Here is a 19,387-nt window from a genome sequence, read left to right on the forward strand (position 1 = left end):
TCGAATAGAGTCCTTGGAAAAGATCCAAATGGAGAGTTCACGTCTCATTTGTATGAAGTTGTTACTTGGATCTTCTTAAAATGACGACAACAAAAGCAACCACCATTCTCACGGTATCAGACCTATCAAAATGTTCTGCGCGTTCAAGAATAGTGTGTAGAAGGTATCAATTTGGCTAACGAACCCTCAATTACATAGCAGTCCCTTCAGGTACCCACTTCGCAGTCCAAAGCCTGAGTCGCTTGCCATACAAGATCACAGGAATAGTGAGCAGCGAGAAAACCCCCATGAGCATGGCAAAAATACCAAAGGGCTCCGCAACACCGCTCATAGCGACCCAATCGCCCACGAAGAAAGAGAAGGCAAAGGCCACGATACCTCTCGCAAATGTGATGAAGACGAAGCAATCTCCAGCCTGAGAGCTGTACGATTCCATCACGTAGTTGAAGCCCACTGAAGGCACCTGCGCAAGTCCGAAATTTACCATGCCGAGACCGACGTTGAGACCAACCCAACCGAGCCTGGAAGGGTTCTGGCCAACAAAGCCGTAGACAAGGGCGCCAGCTGTGGCGAGGAAAAGTGCAGGAAGTGCGCTGATGAGACGAGTTTCGGGCTCTGCGAATCCGTCTCGGTCTTTCTGAGCCGCACGCTTAGTCGACCAATCTGTGACAAGGTAGGTGTAGGCCTGAAGCGTTGGTCAGCAAATGAATAACACACACGAGATGAAGCTGAGTGAACTCAGCACAGCTTGGAATGACTTACAGCACCGAGTATTGCGCCGACAATGGCGCCAATGTTGACTAGACCAATATTCTTGCCCCATAGGTACGGTGGAGCAGCAAGCAGCGAAGGACCAATGGTACTCATCGTAACCACGAGACCAACAAGACCACTGTACCAGAGAGTAACCAACCAGACACCGGGATACCTCGCGACTTTGTAAGGCGACATCAGCCTGTGGCCGAGTCCAGGGCGGTAAGTCCAAAGCTTCAAGGAACGCATGTACGAGTACGGTTGGTATGAGGAAGGCGGTGCGGACTCGGCTAGCACAATAATTTCTTTCCTGTCCACCTCTGGCTTATCCGTATCATCCGCATCTCCTCTGGGGACCTCGATAGTTGTTTGATGGCGGTCGTAGAGTGTTTCAGCCTGAAAAAGCAAAACGAGAACGAAGGTAACGCTGCAAATGATGACGTTTATCCAGTGAATCCATGATAGGCCGAGGTTGAAAGCAATGTAGCCTCCAAACAATCCGCCACCGCCGGCGCCCAAAGTCAACGCCATGGTGTAGACAGCCTAGTAACAGAGGTTGTCAGCGCTTATTGGTTTAGCATCGACACTCGTACATGTGTCTTGGATAAATAGTCATGACTTACCATTGCTCGTCCGCGTTGGTGAATGAAGAAGATCTCGCCCAACACGTCAGGGGTTACAGCATCTGCAGGACCCGCTCCAATACCCATAATAGCACGAGCTGCCAAAAGGCTATTGAAGCTTGTGGCTAACCCAGCCCAAGCACTCGAGACGATGAGTATCGCCAAACTGATGAGGTTGATATTGCGACGACCAAAAGTGTTTGCAAGAGGAACCCAAAACAAGTTGGACACTCCGATGAGTAGGACGTTGACAGCGATGAGGTACCCTAATCGCGCAAATGGCACAGGAATGGGTCCAAATACAGGCGCCGCTGCGTAAACGGGAAGCGCACTACCCATAGACGATGCCGTAACGTTGACGACAAAAGGATGAATCGACAAGGTGATCAACATGGCCATCTTCTGCCACCATGGAAGATTGAGAGGGTCCATGGGATCGGCCGATGGTTGCGGTACGAGGCGGATCTCATCGTGACCTTGTTGGGATGCTGTCCATTCGAGATGTTCTGGTTCTACGTATTAGCGTCAAGTGCTCAGGAAGACGTTAATAACACGCATTGCTCACCAACTAGTGTCGATGTTCCAGGTGGTTTCGCGAGCTTGACCTCCTCCTTCGAGAGCCGGAAGGCCCCAAGCAGACTTGTCATTGTGAGTGACGACGATGGTGTATGGAACAAACAAAGTCCTGCCTCGAGACTGACAAAACTTCCACTCGTATCGATATAGGAGATTAACAAGGGTCGGCACAGGCCTTAAGTTATAGAGCAGGCCGTTGTACCTAGCCAGCCACTAATAAGAATTTGGTTACTTGGTCCAAACTCCACCTCCCGATTGTGGCTGCATCCCCAAAGATTCACACCTGCGAGATCGGCACGTGCAGTGCAGATCTGACAGGTAAATTAGTACAGGGGACTGGCGAATGGGATATCATTGGTAGGGCGGTGAATTCGTGTCTGTGCACGGTCTGGTGTTCCCCATGGGGTTGATCGGGACGTGTGGGGTACGAGTACCGTATGCCTCTGCCGCTTTTTGTTCGCTGTCCATAAGGATTGTGTGCGGTTTCAAGTACACCGAAAAGACACTATTTCGGTTGGCATTCGACCGCACATAATGTTGTCGTGATACCCTCTCGGTGAGCCAAGTGGAGTCCTTGTTTATAAATAGAGATGTGCGATTTAATATTCACGTCGAATTTATGTTATCGACAATAACGTTGTGATCTTTCTCCAAAGTGATCATGAGGCTGAGGTCTTCCTTCAAACTGGTATATCAAATATCTCATGCAGATGAAAGTTTTCCGGGCAGATGTGTCAGTGAAGATGCGTGAACTAGGCGAGCACCTGCATAAATTGGCGAAAAAGGCTAGATTATGCATGACATCAAGGCCTGGCCTGGTCCCAGTCTGCCCATTATGAGCTAGGGATTGCATCGAAACCCGGAGCAGCCTATCTTTCCTTGACTGCGACCAACCTTCGTACGACACGCTCGTACAACGATTGCACATATATAGAAGGCGACATTTGGATTAGTCCAGTGATCTGAAGATAACCTGCTTTTGCAGACAGCACTGGGGACAGTGTTAATGACGCTGAACCCATACCTCACTTTGCACACCCAACTTTTGATGACAACCCGATTCGCCATGTCAGGTTCTGGTTCTGAGTAATGCAAGATAGAACAGCGTCGCAAGGTCGTTGCTAGCACTAGCACGGGATTGTCACCGTAGGCATACGCGTTATGCACCTGCATCCTTGCGGTAAACAGATATCCGTTAGCGCCACGAAGGCCTCTTGTCCGCAACGTCTCGCAATGTTCCTGCAGAATAATGCCAGAACAACAACCATAACACATGGCGTGTTGTGGAAATTCCGTTTCCAGTGTCTTCTTATTCCAGCTTAGAGTATGTCGTGTTTTCCTGCCAAGATCCCCTACATCTCTTTATTACCACAGCCGCTAAGCCAACGAGGCGCAGAAGGATGCAGAGTATTGCCCACGGATGTGCGACAAACCACAATACTGTCGCTACATCCGAACCGTGCCACGTGCCTCCAGGACGATGCCCAAAAAATGTACATCCTTCAGAGTAGCAGATGCGAGGCAGAGTTACGAAAGTATTTGAATCTGTGATGTAATCAGTATCGCGGTTAAATTATGGTGAAAGAGTATTAGTGAAAACCTCACTCACCAGCGTTTTTCGCACTAATTTGCTTCGCACACTCTTTTCCGTCACAATCAGAGACCGATCGCTCTCTCGCGATTAGATTATAACCGGGCATACCTGTGAACGAAAAAAAGAAGTGCGCAAGGCGATACTAAAGGCGCCTTCTTGCGATAGCAGAAAGCTGAGGGATAGTTGGAGTACTTCAGGGCGAATATATGCTATCTTGGTATATGGTACGGTTCCATCATGACCTCCCATCTGCTTCGTGGAACGGCAACTGCTACGTACGCAGACGAGCGCTATTACGTTTTGCTTCTTTCTTTTCGCTCCTCTAGTAGTCGCGAAGGAGTCTTTCCATTCACGTCCAACACATCAGTTTTCGCCCCATAGCTTTCTAACAGCTTCATTGCCTCCTCTTTACCCCATCTTGCCGCAAAATGCATAGGTGTCCAGCTCGCGAATAAAGCGTTGTCGACACGTGGGAGAGTTTCTGCGGGAAGTCGCTCGTTCACGTCAGCTCCGTGCTCCTCCACGAGGAGGCGTATGGTATCGAGAGCGCCGCGATCCGCAGCCATTTGCAATGCTCCTGACCCTCTGACAGCATAACCATGTTGTATTAGTAGCTCTGTCATGGTTTTCTCGGTAGATCTGGTGGCCTTGCATAGCCGAGAGTTTGGGTAGGTCGAACCGTGAAGTGGTTTCGCGAATTCGCGACCTCCGCCGTGCTGAAGGATTACTCTGGCGACCTCGATCTCGTGTGACGCTATAGCTAAGTCAAGTGGTAGTCGGCCCTGAAAATCATTGTGGGTGGCGACGGTCGGGTCTGCCATGGCTAACACCTCGAATACGGCAGCGTGGCCAGTTTCGATAGTTCTCTTGATGGTTACCCGGTCAATCACGGACGACAGCCTGACGCCGTTTCGCGACGCGAAGTCGAGTAAAATCGAGACTGCTGTGGCATAGCCGTTCTCGGCTGCTCGTAAGATGGCCTGGTGGAGGTTTGACCTTTTCATTGCTAACACGCCTCGCACATCGTTCTTATCCTTTGCTGGACGATATTCGTGATAAATGCGATGCGGCGACTCCAGTGCAATCTCGGGAGACTGTTCCAGCATACCCCGAAGCGTCGTGATGTCTCCTGTGGAGCTTGTGTTGATAAGGGGGAGGGCGGTGTCCTCACCGATCAGGACGTCGTTTAAGCCTCTTGATGACTGGTACCTAGACGGTAAATCCCTAAGGTCTGCTGGATTTACTTCCGCCATGGTTGTAGAAAAGGTTTTGGCAATGGAATTTTATTTGGAGCTGGGTTGGCATCAAAACTTAGCAAAGGTACGGGTGGTATCCGTTCGAGGAATAGATTATAAATAGCAGGCGGGACTGATCATTGCTGTGACTCTGGACGATGATAGTGTCGATCGGTTGGCAGAAGGAGCGCACAGCCCCGATGACGTAAAATCAACTACCCATCCCCAACTGGCTCATCACACCACCATAGCTACAGCCACTCCTGGAGGCCGTATCCAGAATAAAGACTGAGTCGCAAACCCTTCATTTGGTAGCGATGCGCAACCCCTCTAGCAGCTGCACTAAATTCCCCACAAGCGGCGGGCACTCTTCTATGGTATCGTGAGGCGCACGAAGTAAACGAACCAACCCATCCATGACTCCGCACACATCACTGAGTTGTGTGGTAGCCTGCGAAGTCGGACTTCTTATTGAAGGTAACCCTCGATCCATGGTAATGAATCGTCGAGCACTCAGGGAATCGGTCCCGTTGAGGATGACGACTGCTTGTGGAGTTGAGTTTGGAGTGAGTTCATTGGAGGTCAGTCGTTTAAGAAACCCGTAGCCCCATAGGATGAGTCCAGCATGGTAAACAGCGACGGCGTTGAAGTTGCAGAGCAAAGCCTTGGGCAGACTCTCGGCAGCGCGGAGGATCTGACCAGCATGCCACAATGCTTGACGGGCCGAATCAGTTTTGATCCAGTCCCGTAGTATTGGGTATGCGCATCGAGCTTCCTCCTGTCCCTCAATACCCGCGAAAAGCTGGATGTCATCTAGAGGTGCATTCAAATGCACAAGCATAAGCTCCATCGTCATCTCCGCACTTTTGCTCAAGTGAAGGCTACTGACCCGAAAGTCTTCGAGCTTCTTGACCAGCTCTTGATAGCGCGACGACAAAATGAGGTTGTTGTTTGTCTGGGAAGACGATTTGGCCGATAGTGCACTCATTTGGCGATACTCCCAGATCATACCCCACATCATGTAGAGGTATGTTGTACTTGCACTCTCATGCCGAGCCAGGTGATCAAGGTCCGAAAGGCAGTCTATTGCCGACGGTCGTTTCATTATGTTGTGTACCATACCCAGATGGACAGATTTCCATGCGACGGCCGATTTGGCGTGCCAAAGAAGGTTTGAGCTAGGCAAGGGCAGCTGCATTTCCGCGTAAGAGATCAGGGGCGGCTTCAGCAGAGCCATCGAGGACTGCCTGTCAAGCTCAAAAGTACGGTAGACCATGCGCAGGAAACATTCCTGGCCTACCCATTCTTGCCACTTTGTCTCAAGTTCTGCTCCCTGATCCTCCACCACAGGCAGCAGTTCTTTCCATGTCGATCGCCGAAAACGACCACCACGTCGAAGCATAGTCAACAACGCCTGGAAGAAACTCTCTGCGATTTCCATCTTGCGACTGATACCGCTCCACATTCCGAGTTCGAGCTCAACAAGAAAAATTCGCACATGGTCAAAATCCCTAATTGCGGTATTATCGTACTCAAACGCGGAGGAAAGGGCGATCCTAGCTGCTTCGTGCATCGCGAAACCAAGTTTCCGCAAAGGCACATCTGGGGTTGTAGCGGCAGCGGTAGCTATTGTACACGCAAGTAGATGTGGGCTCAGCTTGGAGGGAGAAAACGTTGGCAAATGGAACCATGATTGCGCATCGATAGATGGCGAGGTAAGGAAGTATTGGATAAGGCTGTCAAGCAATTCAACGCTCGGGAAGGCAGAGGCTATGCGCTGGACGTTTGCCGGGCCACATGCTCCTAGTACAAGGGCCAGCAATCTGTCACGGCTAGAACGATTCAGCTTTTCCGCAACTACTCGGCGTTGAGTGATATGCGCGCGGCGGCCGTTGTCTTTATGCGCGTCCGCAAAAGCCAAATTGTGCTGTTCTTGTGCTACATAGTTTTGGTTTCGCTGTGGTAGATAGCGCCAAATACTTTGCTTGAAAGCCTCGCTCCTGACTGGGGCATTGTCGTTCTCGGAGAGCTGTTGCTCGAGCCCTTGTGCATCGGTTGACGGTGTTCCCGCTGTGAATGGTATCTGAAAGTTGTACTGGTCTAACAAGCCGAGGTCAATGTCGGTAAGACCGATATCCAAGTCAAAGCTGAGGTCCATGATACCACGAGGTGTAGCCTGACCAGAAAAGTAGGCCTCAAAGGGAGGCATATTGCGAAAGTGCTCGGGTAGGAACGGATCAATGGACGGCGTATTACCGAAGCTTGAATCGGGTCCATCGAAGAAAGATTGGTGGTCCGCTGCATCACCTGTATACGGTTGGTTTAATACAATGCTGTCCCTAGGTACAGCGTTGTTAGACATGATCGATGACCGCTCACGATCACCTTGCTCCAGCGTTCGGGAGGGTTCCCGGTTTCCATGAACCGTGGACGTGGTTGATGGGAAAGTGATATGGTCTTGAGGATGGTGAACGCCCATCACCAGTGTTAAAGGGGTGTTCTGTGTACTCAGCCTCAGTGTCGAAGGCTGAGTCACGTTCTCGTCCATATTAGGCATAGTGGATGGATATTCAAAGCCTGTCGAAAGGCCAAGCAGATCTTGTGCGGCGTGGACAGCATCGAGTTCATTGCTCTCATTGTCATCCATGGTAGAAACCTCAGGCACCTGGCAAGGAATGTTCTTCTTCTTGCATCGGCTACACGGTTTATCGTCTTCGCATCGCAGATGACTTTGAGAACAAGCCTCGCAAGCTTGCACTACTCTAGTGTCGCGAGCAATTTCTCGCCGTTGTCGTTTGTTGGTAGAACTTGAATCATGATTACTGACATGTCTCTTGAGCAAGTCGCTGCAAAAAGTTAGCAACAGGAAGGAACGACTTGCCTCTACCAGCAGGGAATACACCTACATTCTAGCAAAGCCTTTTGAGCAAACAGGGCATACATAGGGTTTCGCTTTAGTGTCTGCTCGTTACGCGTCAGTCGTACGAACTCAGAACAAGATTGCGCGTTCTTGTTTAGAAGTAGTCCAATTCGCCGTCGATCGGACAGCTTGCATTCCTCCAAAGCATCTCAGCCACGCCAATCGCATCGGGAGACGTACGCGCTCTCACATGCCGTGTGAGGTGGTCTGCTCTGGTAAAAGAGCGCTTACACGTGCTGCACTGAAAGAGGCGTGCTGCTTGGTCTGGATCAGTAGTGGGCGCCGCTAACTGGTCCTGCGATGGCATGGCCATTTCTCGTGTGACAGTTGTACTCGGGAACGATGGAACGCGTCGGGCGTGAGTGGCGTCGGAGCAGCGAAGTGGAGGAAGGTCTGGGGTTGACATGCAGCGGGGACGAAAGTTTACAAGCCCCTACATGTGGGTCGACGCGTGGGGATGGGTGGCCAAACAAAGACCTCGGCCGACGACTGGGCGGGCTCCCGACGAGTCTCCACATCACGAGTCTTATAATCGAGGTATGTGATTTTAGCACAATCCATGTTGCACAAGAGGTGGAGATTCAGTCACAAGTAACAGAAGTTTGAGCCTGGTTCGACGCGCGTTTTCTAACTGCTTCATCAACGGGAGAAACACATTCACAAAATCATTAGCAGGTGCTTAGAGCAGCCCCCGGAAAGAACCCGGTTTTATTCAGTAAGCCCATTGACAAGAAACCTCCAGCCATCCAAACACCACTAACTCAGCACACAGCTCTACATTCATCTCACACATCACCACCACCATGGTTTCCGCACCCCTCCACTTTTTCTCCCATGGCTCGACAATGATGCTGGGCGAAGCCTCCCGCTCAGCCGACTACTGGAAAGCATGTGGCGACGCCGCGCTCCGCAACAACGTCAAAGGCGTGATAATGATGGGCGCTCACTGGGACGCGCGAGGCACAAACCGCATCGATGTCGCCATGAACCCGAAGCCGGCAAAATCCCCAGTCGCCTACGTGCACCCAAGTAAATACGTCAACTACGAGCTCAACCCGGACCTCGCAACAGGCAAGAAGGTCATCGCGGCGCTGCGCGAGGGCGGTCTGGATGCTCGTCCAAACGACTCGTTCGACTGGATCCATGATACGTTTCTTATCCTCATACGCATGTTTCCGGGGGGATGTCCGCCGACGACAATCGTTAGTATGAATTCTAGGTTCGATCCGCATCTGCATGCGCGTGTGGGTAGTCTTGTTGCGCCGTTCAGAGAGGATGGGTATCTCATTATCGGCACGGGCGGCGCGGTGCATAACCTGTACCGCAACAACTGGATGCAAATGCTGCGGTACTCGGACAACTTTGCTCAGCCCTACCCACCTGACGCGCCGATGCTGGAGTTCCGACAGAGCGTCGAGGATGTGTTTGTGCGGAGCAGTGGGAGCGGGAGGAAGGGAGCTGTGACAAGAGGTATCACAAGGTTGATGAAGCATCCTATGTTTAGAGACGCTCATGCCACTGATGACCATTACATGGCGGCGTGTTTTATTGCTGGGGCCATCGATGCGTCCGAGAAGAGCAGCGACAAGTGTGAGCTGGGCGCTGAAGACTGGGAGTTGTGCCAGATGTGTAACAGTCAATTCTCGTTTGGCAAGTGGGCTTGAGAAGTCAGAAATGAATGGCGTAGGGCGTCTGGGGTTACCTTTGTTTGTGATAGTAACGTTTGGATCTTACAACAGATGGATGGAGTTTTTTAAATATATCATAATCTTTTAAGGAGTCCGATGTGCAATTTTATGGATCTTCTTACTGATTGTGACAAGCGTAAGGTAATAGATTGTTGGCTACACATCGCAAGAGAGAGTATACATTTTAGGCGTGTACTGTGCATGCAGCGATATTTATCACTAAAGTTCAGAGGCCGTTTGAACAGCATGTGTAACCTTCTGGGAGCTTTACCCCAGACTCTTTCACTGGAATTGCTAGAAACTTCTCTTCTTTCAATTTGTATCCCAGGACGAAGAAGGTTCAATCCTAAAAGCTGACGGGTAGCAAGGCTTCAGAGTGAGGTTTTCTGCGCGCCAACAATTCTCGTTAAGTTGTACACGAGAAATTGTTTATGTAGTAAATTCTTGGTAGAAATTCTTAAAGATAATATGGGCCTCACAACTACCTGGCAGACATGGCTATACAGGATGAGTTTCCGACTACATTGAAGAGTGGGAATCATGTTCTATCATGCAGAGTGTCTACAATTACAGAAGAGTCCAATCCTTGTACTGACATACGGACTGGCGAAGACGTTGATTTGTTGAGCTCACCAACAGAAAACAGACCAACTCTGGAAAACAAGATACAAGAATTCCAGTACATTCTTCCATACCAACAAAACATGCTATCCACACTTCTAGTTTTCTACACCCACCCCAAACAACCCCCTCATTTCGGCGGAATAACCGGCAACGTAACATAATTCACACACCTCTCTCCAAAATGCAAATGATTCATCCCCGCAAGTTTCGCCTCACTCCGATCCTCAGGATGCCCATGTTGAAAGATGCCACTCCCCTGCGTATCCCCACTAGCAACCTCAAACACAATCTTCCCGCCCTTCTCCACCACAACATTAGTAGGCCACACCTCCACATCAACAGCATACACGTCGCCGGGGACAACGGGCTGGACGTCGGTGCTGAAGTAGTTGCGCCAGGGGAGGTATTCGCGGTGCTTTGGGTGCGAGGGGTCCGTCTTGCGGAGGCTGACGCGCAGCCAGCCTTTTGCGAGGGGGATCGGGTCGCCGGCTGTGCCGGTGTAGTTTACCTCCTTGCCGGCGGGGGAAATGTAGCGCAGCGTGAGGAAGAGGTCGATGTCTGTGGGTGTTTTGCTGGTGGCGTGGGGAGAGAGCGAGACGTTTAGGTGCGCGACGATGTGGCCTGTTATCTCCGTCTCTTCCTCAAAGGGCGCGGTTGTGAATTGGAGGAATTTAGGGTTTTCGAGGTTGCCGAGCGCTTCGTAGGAAAGCTTTTGTGGACGGGGGGTCGTGGGTTGGTCTTGGGTGAGTATCTGCGAGGGCGAGAGGAAGAACTTTGTGTACTGGGTTCGTGCAATGGGCCATTCGTTTTCTGTTCGTCGCTCGTAGATCTTTTCTTTCTCTGCGTTGTCGAAGCCCACGTCGCCTTTTCGCAAAACCATGTCTACGGCTGGGACTTTGCCTTTCACGGACCAGCCTACTCTGTCGTCACCTTTGAGGAACGCATCGAGGAAACTGCGTTGCACTTCGACTTCTTCCTTGTAGTAGAAGGGCAAGTCGTGGCGTCCCACAATCATCCTCAAGTACTTGAACTCGGATCCCGCATGCGTGTATCCCTCGATGTTTCCACGCAAATGGAGCAGGATGCCACCCCAGTTGCCGACCGACAGGAGCGGCACTTCGATATCCGCCATATCGTACTCTTTGCTGGCGTAATAGTCCTCGTCTCGGAACCGGTTGTTGGCGTTGTCGATGTTCTGATCTTGCCTATTCTTCGCTCGTGCTTCTTCGGACAAGTCGCCATCGACGCCATCCGGGCCCCAGTTTCTCGCCGCTCGTCCGGGACGACCGTACTGGTTTGTAATGACTTGACGATTCCTGGGTGAAAATTCACGTCAGCAACCACAATCCCAATCTGCAAGTCGATGAAGGAGTACTCACCACCAAAAGTCAATGAACTTATTGCTCAAAATCCCTCCATGCCTACAGCGATCACGATAGTAATCGCTCATTCCCTCCCAGGGAATAATCGCAGCCAAGCCCTTCGGCTTCCTAGCAGCAACGCGCCACTGCGAACCAGCATAGTAACTAATACCCAGCAAGCCAACCTTACCAGAAGACCACTCCTGCTCAGCACACCACTCGACAACATCGAAGAAACACTCACTCGTCCCCCTCGACATCGTATCCAGAAACCCCGGGGACATGCCCAAGCCGCGCTCATCAGCACGCACAATGATGTAGTCCTGCGCGGTCCAGAACCCGGGGTCTGGCGTCTCCCATGCCGAGTGCTCCGAGTGATGCTCCGGATTGACTTCTGAGAAGGATTTACCGTGGAAGCTGGAACAGGCATATTAGCTGTTGGTCTGACATACATGCAGATGGAACAAAACATACTCTTTGTAAGGAATATCCTTCCCGTACGGCCCATACGTGACCAGCACAGGGCACTTCGCACCCTCCTTGGTCGACTTCGGGCGGTACACGTTGCATCGAATGATGCCGGTTGAGCTTGTCTTCAGCGGGACAGGGACATGTTGCTCGTAGATGTATGGGAAGGATGTTTCGTCGACGGTGTGCGCGTCTTTGACTTCGAGCGTGTCGGCCATTGCGAGTATGTCAATGAGGTGAAAGGTATGTATGTCTGCGCAACTTTCAGCAACTTTTTTACTATATAATAACGGCTATGGCGTGTTGTGGATGTCGGTACCGCTGCCATGATTGACGGCCGAAACGTGGGGCGCTGAGGGGTCCTTCGGGATGTGGGGGTGGGCATGTTTCGTAGTTTCGAGGATGGCTATACGACGCATGTGGGCAACCAGAACCAGACTGTACAGCATCAGTTAGGCGGATACGCAAGTTGACACGAGTCTTGTAGGACGCAATGACAATGTCTTCAGAAAAGTATACTACGACATCTCACAGTTCCGACACATTACCAAATCACCACATAATCTCACAAAGCCAAATATCACAGAGACAACCATTCAATTCCCCAACCCCACCACCTAAGAAGAAGCAGGCACACCCTCCATCCTCCCATAATCCTCCCCCAGCCCCTCCCCCCCCACAACCACCGGCCGACACTCCTGCAGCACATACAACATCCGCGCCCACGTCGTCTGACTAAGATTCCGCCAGGCATGCATACTGCCCCTCTGCACGGCCACATCCCCTCTCTTCATCCTCCTCGTCTCCCCAGAATCGAGAATAAGCTCCACCTCGCCCTCCAGCACAACACCATAGTCCAACGAAACAGTACGATGCATAGGCGACGTGTGCCCGGGCTTCATGTCCACGTAGCGCAGCACCGTGCCCCCTGATACAACGAGCCCCGGGGAGCTGGTCAGGTAGGGCGTGTAGGTTGAGAGGTCGGCGTCGTTGTTTAGATCCACCGGGAAGCCTTTCGTGATGTAGCCTAGGCCGAAGGCGGCGTCGCCGGTGGGGAGGATGTCGAATTTTTGGGTGGAGGGGACGGCGGAGGAGAAGATTGCTTTTTTTGTGGTGGTGTCGTGGGTGGTTATGTAGCGGTGTACTTGGGGGAGCGTGTTCTCTGGGACTGCGTCGGTGGTGGGTGGGGACATGGTTGGAAATAGGGGGAGGATTTGCTGGAGAAGAGGTAGTTGGGAAGAAGGTGCTTTGAGGGATGTTTGATGAAGTGTAAGATTGAAGGGTTTGTAGGTGGTTGGTTTGTAGAAGTTTCGTGTGGTGGGTGGATGGCAATGGGAAAATAGATGGTTTCGCGATGTGGAGGGTTGGTTCTCGATCTCCCGTCCGACACGACGAGTTGCAATTGTGGGGTACTTCGTATAACGGAGTTTACGGTTTTTACAATGCGGGGCTTGCATGTGGGCATGAATTCATGGGCGTGGTTTTGTCAGGTCGAGGAACAGGCCATAGGTCGAGGAACAGGCCATGGACTAGTATGACCTCTTGTCTGACGTTCTTCGAGGGTACATGCAACTCCCATGACGGACAAGTGTCGGAGCAGCACCGTCATACACGTTCAGTAGAGGTAAAGGGGAGCCCGCAATATGCCATCAACATCCCGGCAAGACATTTTCTACCCCGCAGAATAGATTTGTCGGGTACCGATGTGGAGGAGGTTGTCCAAGACAGGTAGCTTGACCAAACAACAATACAAGCACACTAAGTACACGACCAACAATCTCAGAACCCTTTCCTAAAACCCCAAAAACAAACTCTCTCACCACTGATCGCCATTTCCAAGCAAGAAAACAACCCAGCCCGCAAACCGCAGCAATGGCAGACCCATACACATCCCACTTCGGTCCCAACAACATCCCCTACGGCATCGCCAGCTCCGCCAAACACCCCACCCCCCAATGCGTAACGCGCATAGAAAACTCAATAATCTTCCTCGCCTCACTCTCCCAAACCCCCCCATTCACATCCATCCCCGCGGACCTCCCCTCACTATTCCGCTCCTCAACCCTCAACGCCTTCGCCGCGCTCCCCCGCGCAATCCACACCCAAGTCCGCGCCGCCATCCAACACGCGCACACCACCTCCCAGCACAGCGCCCACGCCGAAAGCATCAGCGATGTAACCATGCACCTCCCCATGCACATCGGCGACTTCACAGACTACTCCGCCTCGCGCAACCACGTGCTCAACGCCGGCGAAGCCATCCAAGGGACGCGCACACTACCACCAGGCTTCCACAAGTTCCCCGTCGGCTACGCAGGGCGCTGCTCCTCGATCCGCGTATCCCCCGCGCCTATAACACGGCCGCTGGGCCAGTACATTGAGAACCCCGCTGCGGCCGCAGCGGACAAGAAGATCGTGTTCGGCGCGTCGCGCGCACTGGACTACGAGATGGAAGTCGGCGCCATCATTGGGCGGCCCGTGGAAGCCGGTACGCATCTCGCTGCCAAGGACGCGGATGCGCATATCTTCGGACTCGTCCTGGTGAATGACTGGAGCGCGCGCGATATTCAGGGCCTGGAGATGAATCCGCTGGGGCCGTTTAATGGGAAGAACTTCGGCACGTCGATGTCGGCGTGGGTTGTGCCGCTGGAGGCGCTGGCGCCGTATGAGGTCCCTGCGCCGGAGAGGATGAATCCCGAGGCGGAGTTTTTGGCGGATCCGAGGCCGGTGAATTATGCGATTAGGCTCTCGGGCACGGTTGTGCGGAATGGGGCGCGCACGACGACGTGCGAGGTCGGGTTCGATACGATGTATTGGACGTTTCGGCATATGCTTGCGCATCATACGGTTGGTGGATGTGGACTGCGGACGGGGGATCTGGTGGCGAGTGGGACTGTGAGTGGTGATGGGGACCATGAGCATGGGTGTTTGCTTGAGCTGACCATGGGCGGAAAGAAGACTAGTAAGTTGAGTGACGGCGGGGAGTTGCGGTTCTTGGAGGATGGGGATGAGTTTGTGTTTACGGGTGTTGTTGGGGAGGGTGTGGGGTTTGGAGAGTGTGTCGGTGTTGTACAGCCTGCGAGGAAGATATAGCATGCATATATCTTGAGAAGATACGTGACGTGGAGAAAGGTGTGAGAATTGGATATGCGTGGCGAGTCTCTTACAAGTCTGCTCTGACCATCTTCATCCCAACCGTGACAAGAACAACCCACCCTTATCTCACCTGCCCCTCCTCCCTCTTGACCCTAAAAAACGCGAGCTTCGCAAACCTCCCCAGATTTCCCCAGAAATACCGTCCAGCGGGATGTTCCTGAATCCTCTCTAGTAGCTTGACAGTCGCTATCCTAACCTCCGGCTTTGGATGAAACAACCCCAAACTAAGATAAAAAAGCCCTGCATTGCTCTCTGGAATGACACAAAGAAGCTGCAGGATAGTGTCGTACTGGAGTTGCGGGCCAGGCCTGCGCTCTGGGTCGTTCGCGAGTGTGAATGGATGCGACGTCGACGCCGAGAGGTCAGCATCCGAGGGCGATGTTTTTAACGACTGCGCACCAGCTTCTTCGACACAGCGGGCTAGTGCGAGATAGATGGCGGCGGATTGATCGTGTGTAAGTTTGAGCCAGCGCAGTTTGTCGTGCTGGTGGTACAAGTCAATGCCCCGAACTGGTCTTCGTTTCCAGATCCCCGCCAGATCTTGTATGTAGCTGAAGTAGCTACGTGTGCTGCGCCAGCCCTCGATGCGATGCACGTTTGCAGCCAGTTCCCGGAGTTTGGAGATTTCGTCCGGCCAGACGTATCCATGGCCTGAGACGCCGTATGCGCCGACATCCGTTTCGTGGGCTCCAATGTAAAGGGCCGAGGCGCCGTAGACCATCTCTTCAAAGGCAGCGGCGAGGCGAGTGAATTTTAGCACCCAGGAACGCCATTTTGCGCGGACGGCGTTTTCGCCGTGACGATTGGCAATGCTTTGGATGAGGATTTCCATAAAGGCATTGTCGCCAGTTAAGTCCAACGCACCTTTACTATCGGAAGACATTTGCAAGCTGCCAGGCCCACTCATAGGAATGCCTTGTTGTTGGAAAAAGAGCGAGCCTTCTGTGGGCGAGGCTGGCTCAATACGGTTACTGATCTTCATGCGACCAGTCGGAAGGTCACACAAGAGATCCCACCATTCTGGTTTGTGTGAGAATGTGGGGTTTGTGACGCCGGCAATGAAGCCTGGCACTTTAAGCAGGTCATCGACTTTGGTGAGATCGGTATAGGGGAAGGCGTGTCGAACGAAGCCTCGTAGCAGGCCGCCAGACGCCAAAGCGCATGCTGCGAGCACGGCTTCCGCTACTTGACTTGCCAGCAAACCGTGGCCGACGAAGATGATGCGCTTTTGTGTGAGGAGAGCGTTGACAAGGACGACGATGGGATGGGTGTAGGCGCCGTTCGTGGTGAGATGTGGATGTAGAGCAAATGGCTGGGGTTGTTGCGCATGAGGTGTGGAGAAGGTCTTGATGAGGTCGCCAAGGCAGAAGTCGCCGACTGTCTCGGGACTCAGTGCTGTTGGGATCTTGACGGGGATTGGAATGTTGTTGTAGTTGACTTTGGACTCGAACTCGTGTGTATCTCGCGGAAGGGCGTATACTTTGCGTTTCGGCTGAGAGTCTGTTGAGTTGGCGGAGTTGCGCGCGGCGTCGATGGCCCTCCGCTGTCTGAGCATCTGCTCGAACTTCTCGATGAACATGTCTTTTGCGTCGCAGGCGCCCAGCACGAAGCCTTCGAGTTGTGACAGCTTCGGCAGCAGAGAGAGGTCCATGGCGTTGAGGGCGTTGTAGAGCAAGGCCAGCGTTTCAGGAACCGGGGCTCGGAAGTACTCCTCGAGGGCGAGCAGCAGCAGCGGCTTGTATATGTGCAGGAACGAGTGTCGTGTGCATATGGCCATGGCCTTGACGTTTGCACCTCTGCCTCATGTCAGTGTGTGTCAGCGTTGGTGTCGAGGAAGTGTGTCGCATACCTCTTCATGGTGTTGTCTTTCTTAGTGTTGACCAGATTCAGCACGTAGATCAAGGGCGGGCCGTCTGGGTCCTGCTCTTCCTCGCTCGACTCTGTATCGTCGCCCTCGTCAACGCTGCCCTCGTCATCGCCGTGCTCTTGGGCACCAGATTTGGCGTCGTCATTGTCGTCGGCCCCGTCTTTCCCCCGCTTGCGCTTCCGTCTGCGCTCTCGTCTGGCCTCCCTCTCTTCCTCGTCGGCAGTCGTATCCTTGTGCAAGAAGAAGATGGTCCAGTCCGAGTCGCGCGAGTGGGCCTGGTCCGGCAGCATGAGCTCGGCCAGGGTAGTCTCGTCGCCACTAATAGCTGCAGGATACTGATGTTCCATGATCGACCCGCGATCAATGTCGAACGAAGCGACCAGGATGTACTCGACATGGTTCTCGATGCCGTCGTCCGGGTACTGGGAGCGCAGCCTCAGGCCGGCTTTGGCACGGGGCGGGGCAAGCGACTGCGAGGAGCTGTGGGACGAGCGCACCGAGAAGTCGTCTTCGCGCACGACGGGCGGATGTGGAGAGCGCGCCTTCCTCGCATCAGGGCGGACAGACACCGAGGGCGAGCGCGAGGGCGGGAAAGAGGAAAACGAGGGCTGGCGCTGCAGGCCAGTCACCTGCGTGGACAGGGGTCCATTGGGCTTCCGGGCGCCGACTTCAGCCATGAGGGTTTCCATCTTCTCCACGATACATCCTGTGGGGTCTCCCGGTCCAGTGTCGCACGCTAGGGGAGCGCCGGTCCGAGACGATTGGCTTGCGGGGTCGGCTGAGGAATTGGTGTAGGTGCTGGCCTGAGGGAGAGAGTGAAGGGGAAAGAGGGGAAGGGTGGAAGAGTGGGAGATCAGAGAGGTATGTGCGTTGCGGTGTTGCTTATTGCTCGGCACTTGCAGGGCGATGCACTGCGGTGGACCCTGGACCCTGATCGGCTGCGCAGGGGTGGTTTGCCTCGTTTGCTGGCGGTTGCCGGGGGGGAAGGCGCGAACGTCAACACCAAACACCGACCGGGCTGCGAAGTGACTGAGCACAGCACAGCACACGACGCCGCCATGGTAAGTATCAAGCCCCCTCCAGCACGTCTCGTACCAACACCATGCAGTCGTCGACGCCCACGCCCTACAAGCCCTCGCCGCTCTCCTTCAACAACCCGCGCCAGTCGCCCTTCCGCCGGCCGGGCTCCATCCGCGCACACTCGCCCAACACGCTGAAGCCCATCACGCCAAGCACGTCGCCGCTCAAGCCCAAGGACACGCCAGAGCCTGTTTCCCCAGGACTGCTCCGTCCGTCCTCGATCGGCCTGGCCCCGCAGAACCCACCCTCATGGCTGAACACACGAGGCACAGCAAATGCGCCTGAGCCGCCCAGGTCGCCCATTCGAGACGTTCCCTCTCCCACACAGCCATCGTTTGCTTCCACATACCAGCCGGTACGCACCTCGAACACAGCGGCCATTGCTGCGCGCTTCGATGGCGGCCACGAAAGTGTGCCATTCCAAGTAGAGAAGCACATAGACCGCCCGGCAGCACTCTTCACCGCCGGCAGAAGAAGCCCAATTCCACCCGTCGAGAGGCCTGTCGATCAGCCCGCAGCGCTACTCAGTGCCGATAGAGAGAGTCCATCAGCGCTGTTCAATGGCGGTAGAAAAAGCCCATCGGCACTATTCAATGGCGGCAGAAAGAGCCCAGCATTTCCAGTCGACGTACCACCTACGCGTCTAGCCACACGACCAGCCCCACTGTCGCGCGGCATATCGACCGACGCCGTGTCCAGACTGCCACCGCCTCTCCTCCACAGCATGCGCGAGTCGTTCAGCGTCCTGGACCGCGACGACGACGGCCACGTGAACGCCGCCGACGTAGCCGACATGCTCTCGCAACTCGGTCTCTCAGCCACACCGTCCACCCTGGCCACCTACTTCAACGGCGCTCAGTCCATCAACCTCGCAACCTACCTCAGCACCATCTCCGAGCTGATGAGTGGCTTGTCGCGTACAAACGAGCTGAGCGCCGCATTCGAGGCCTTTGACGACGGAGACGACGGCCAGATCGACCTATCCGAGCTGAAGGACGCCTTGCTACACACTCTCCCAGAGAACGGCGAGCGCAAACTGACTGAGCGCGAAATCGACATTGTTGTTGACGGCTTCAACGGGCGGAGAGCTTTTGGCAAGGGTGGAAAGGGGCTTGGGAGGGGGGAGGTGTTTAGATACCAGGAGTTCATGGCCAATCTAAGAGGTGGTAGCGGGGGAGAGAATGGCGGCGCTCCAGCGTCGGGGTAGGGTATATTAATAATGACAGGATTGGTTTGGTTTGCGTTGAAGTTTTGAAGTTCTGAAGTTCTCGCTGGTTTGAGATGCTTAGCAATATGACTGGCATGGTTGACGAGTTGAACGCTTCCAACGTTGAACGTGTCGACTACGGAGTTTGAATATTATTCTACAATGATATCTAGAACCCTTTTCTTCACAGCAAATCCATTTTCCAGCCCTAACAAGCTGCCCCTAAAGCTTATCC

At 53.5% G+C, this 19,387-nt stretch overlaps 9 protein-coding genes across 9 annotated transcripts; 3 read left to right on the forward strand and 6 right to left on the reverse strand.

Annotated features, from left to right (window-relative positions):
• Positions 1-190: 190 nt before the first annotated feature.
• On the reverse strand, positions 191-2,023 carry P153DRAFT_373882 (MFS transporter-like protein; the record flags this gene model as incomplete). Its single annotated transcript, XM_033669484.1, has 4 exons — positions 191-685; positions 763-1,296; positions 1,377-1,882; positions 1,942-2,023. The coding sequence occupies 4 exons, from the start codon at positions 2,021-2,023 to the stop codon at positions 191-193; spliced, it is 1,617 nt and encodes a 538-aa protein (XP_033526442.1).
• A 1,448-nt stretch (positions 2,024-3,471) lies between these two features.
• On the reverse strand, positions 3,472-4,942 carry P153DRAFT_183644 (ankyrin). The gene is made up of 3 exons (XM_033662387.1): positions 3,655-4,942; positions 3,562-3,594; positions 3,472-3,497 (listed from the first exon to the last, which is right to left on the reverse strand). The coding sequence occupies exon 1, from the start codon at positions 4,797-4,799 to the stop codon at positions 3,840-3,842; it is 960 nt and encodes a 319-aa protein (XP_033526443.1). The 5' UTR covers positions 4,800-4,942; the 3' UTR covers positions 3,472-3,497; positions 3,562-3,594; positions 3,655-3,839.
• A 143-nt stretch (positions 4,943-5,085) lies between these two features.
• P153DRAFT_373883 (uncharacterized protein) lies at positions 5,086-8,014 on the reverse strand (the record flags this gene model as incomplete). Its single annotated transcript, XM_033669485.1, has 3 exons — positions 5,086-7,627; positions 7,688-7,742; positions 7,882-8,014. The coding sequence occupies 3 exons, from the start codon at positions 8,012-8,014 to the stop codon at positions 5,086-5,088; spliced, it is 2,730 nt and encodes a 909-aa protein (XP_033526444.1).
• A 254-nt stretch (positions 8,015-8,268) lies between these two features.
• P153DRAFT_364503 (LigB subunit of an aromatic-ring-opening dioxygenase LigAB) lies at positions 8,269-9,470 on the forward strand. The gene is made up of 2 exons (XM_033667623.1): positions 8,269-8,416; positions 8,474-9,470. The coding sequence occupies exon 2, from the start codon at positions 8,505-8,507 to the stop codon at positions 9,363-9,365; it is 861 nt and encodes a 286-aa protein (XP_033526445.1). The 5' UTR covers positions 8,269-8,416; positions 8,474-8,504; the 3' UTR covers positions 9,366-9,470.
• Positions 9,471-10,078: 608 nt separating this feature from the next.
• On the reverse strand, positions 10,079-12,060 carry P153DRAFT_310642 (X-Pro dipeptidyl-peptidase protein; the record flags this gene model as incomplete). The annotated part of the gene is made up of 3 exons (XM_033664777.1): positions 10,079-11,329; positions 11,393-11,791; positions 11,849-12,060. The coding sequence occupies 3 exons, from the start codon at positions 12,058-12,060 to the stop codon at positions 10,141-10,143; spliced, it is 1,800 nt and encodes a 599-aa protein (XP_033526446.1). The 3' UTR covers positions 10,079-10,140.
• Positions 12,061-12,459: 399 nt separating this feature from the next.
• On the reverse strand, positions 12,460-13,035 carry P153DRAFT_285123 (uncharacterized protein; the record flags this gene model as incomplete). Its single annotated transcript, XM_033663377.1, has 1 exon — positions 12,460-13,035. One exon carries the CDS (start codon positions 13,033-13,035, stop codon positions 12,460-12,462), a length of 576 nt encoding a protein of 191 aa, XP_033526447.1.
• Positions 13,036-13,499: 464 nt separating this feature from the next.
• On the forward strand, positions 13,500-14,935 carry P153DRAFT_421105 (uncharacterized protein; the record flags this gene model as incomplete). Its single annotated transcript, XM_033672286.1, has 1 exon — positions 13,500-14,935. Exon 1 carries the CDS (start codon positions 13,715-13,717, stop codon positions 14,933-14,935), a length of 1,221 nt encoding a protein of 406 aa, XP_033526448.1. The 5' UTR covers positions 13,500-13,714.
• Positions 14,936-15,059: 124 nt separating this feature from the next.
• P153DRAFT_285658 (spindle pole body interacting protein) lies at positions 15,060-17,542 on the reverse strand (the record flags this gene model as incomplete). Its single annotated transcript, XM_033663411.1, has 2 exons — positions 15,060-16,794; positions 16,848-17,542. 2 exons carry the CDS (start codon positions 17,540-17,542, stop codon positions 15,060-15,062), a joined length of 2,430 nt encoding a protein of 809 aa, XP_033526449.1.
• Positions 17,543-17,868: 326 nt separating this feature from the next.
• Positions 17,869-19,358, forward strand: P153DRAFT_364505 (uncharacterized protein). The gene is made up of 2 exons (XM_033667624.1): positions 17,869-17,926; positions 17,974-19,358. Exons 1-2 carry the CDS (start codon positions 17,924-17,926, stop codon positions 19,150-19,152), a joined length of 1,182 nt encoding a protein of 393 aa, XP_033526450.1. The 5' UTR covers positions 17,869-17,923; the 3' UTR covers positions 19,153-19,358.
• Positions 19,359-19,387: the final 29 nt, after the last annotated feature.

The sequence above is a fragment of the Dothidotthia symphoricarpi genome, assembly GCF_010015815.1.
Source record: "Dothidotthia symphoricarpi CBS 119687 unplaced genomic scaffold P153scaffold_5, whole genome shotgun sequence".
NCBI classification, from domain to species: domain Eukaryota; kingdom Fungi; phylum Ascomycota; class Dothideomycetes; order Pleosporales; family Dothidotthiaceae; genus Dothidotthia; species Dothidotthia symphoricarpi.

Coding starts and splice junctions, on each gene's coding strand:
- P153DRAFT_183644 (XM_033662387.1), bottom strand. CDS start 4,799: ATGGCGGAAGTAAATCCAGCAGACCTTAGGGATTTACCGTCTAGGTAC.
- P153DRAFT_364503 (XM_033667623.1), top strand. CDS start 8,505: ATGGTTTCCGCACCCCTCCACTTTTTCTCCCATGGCTCGACAATGATG.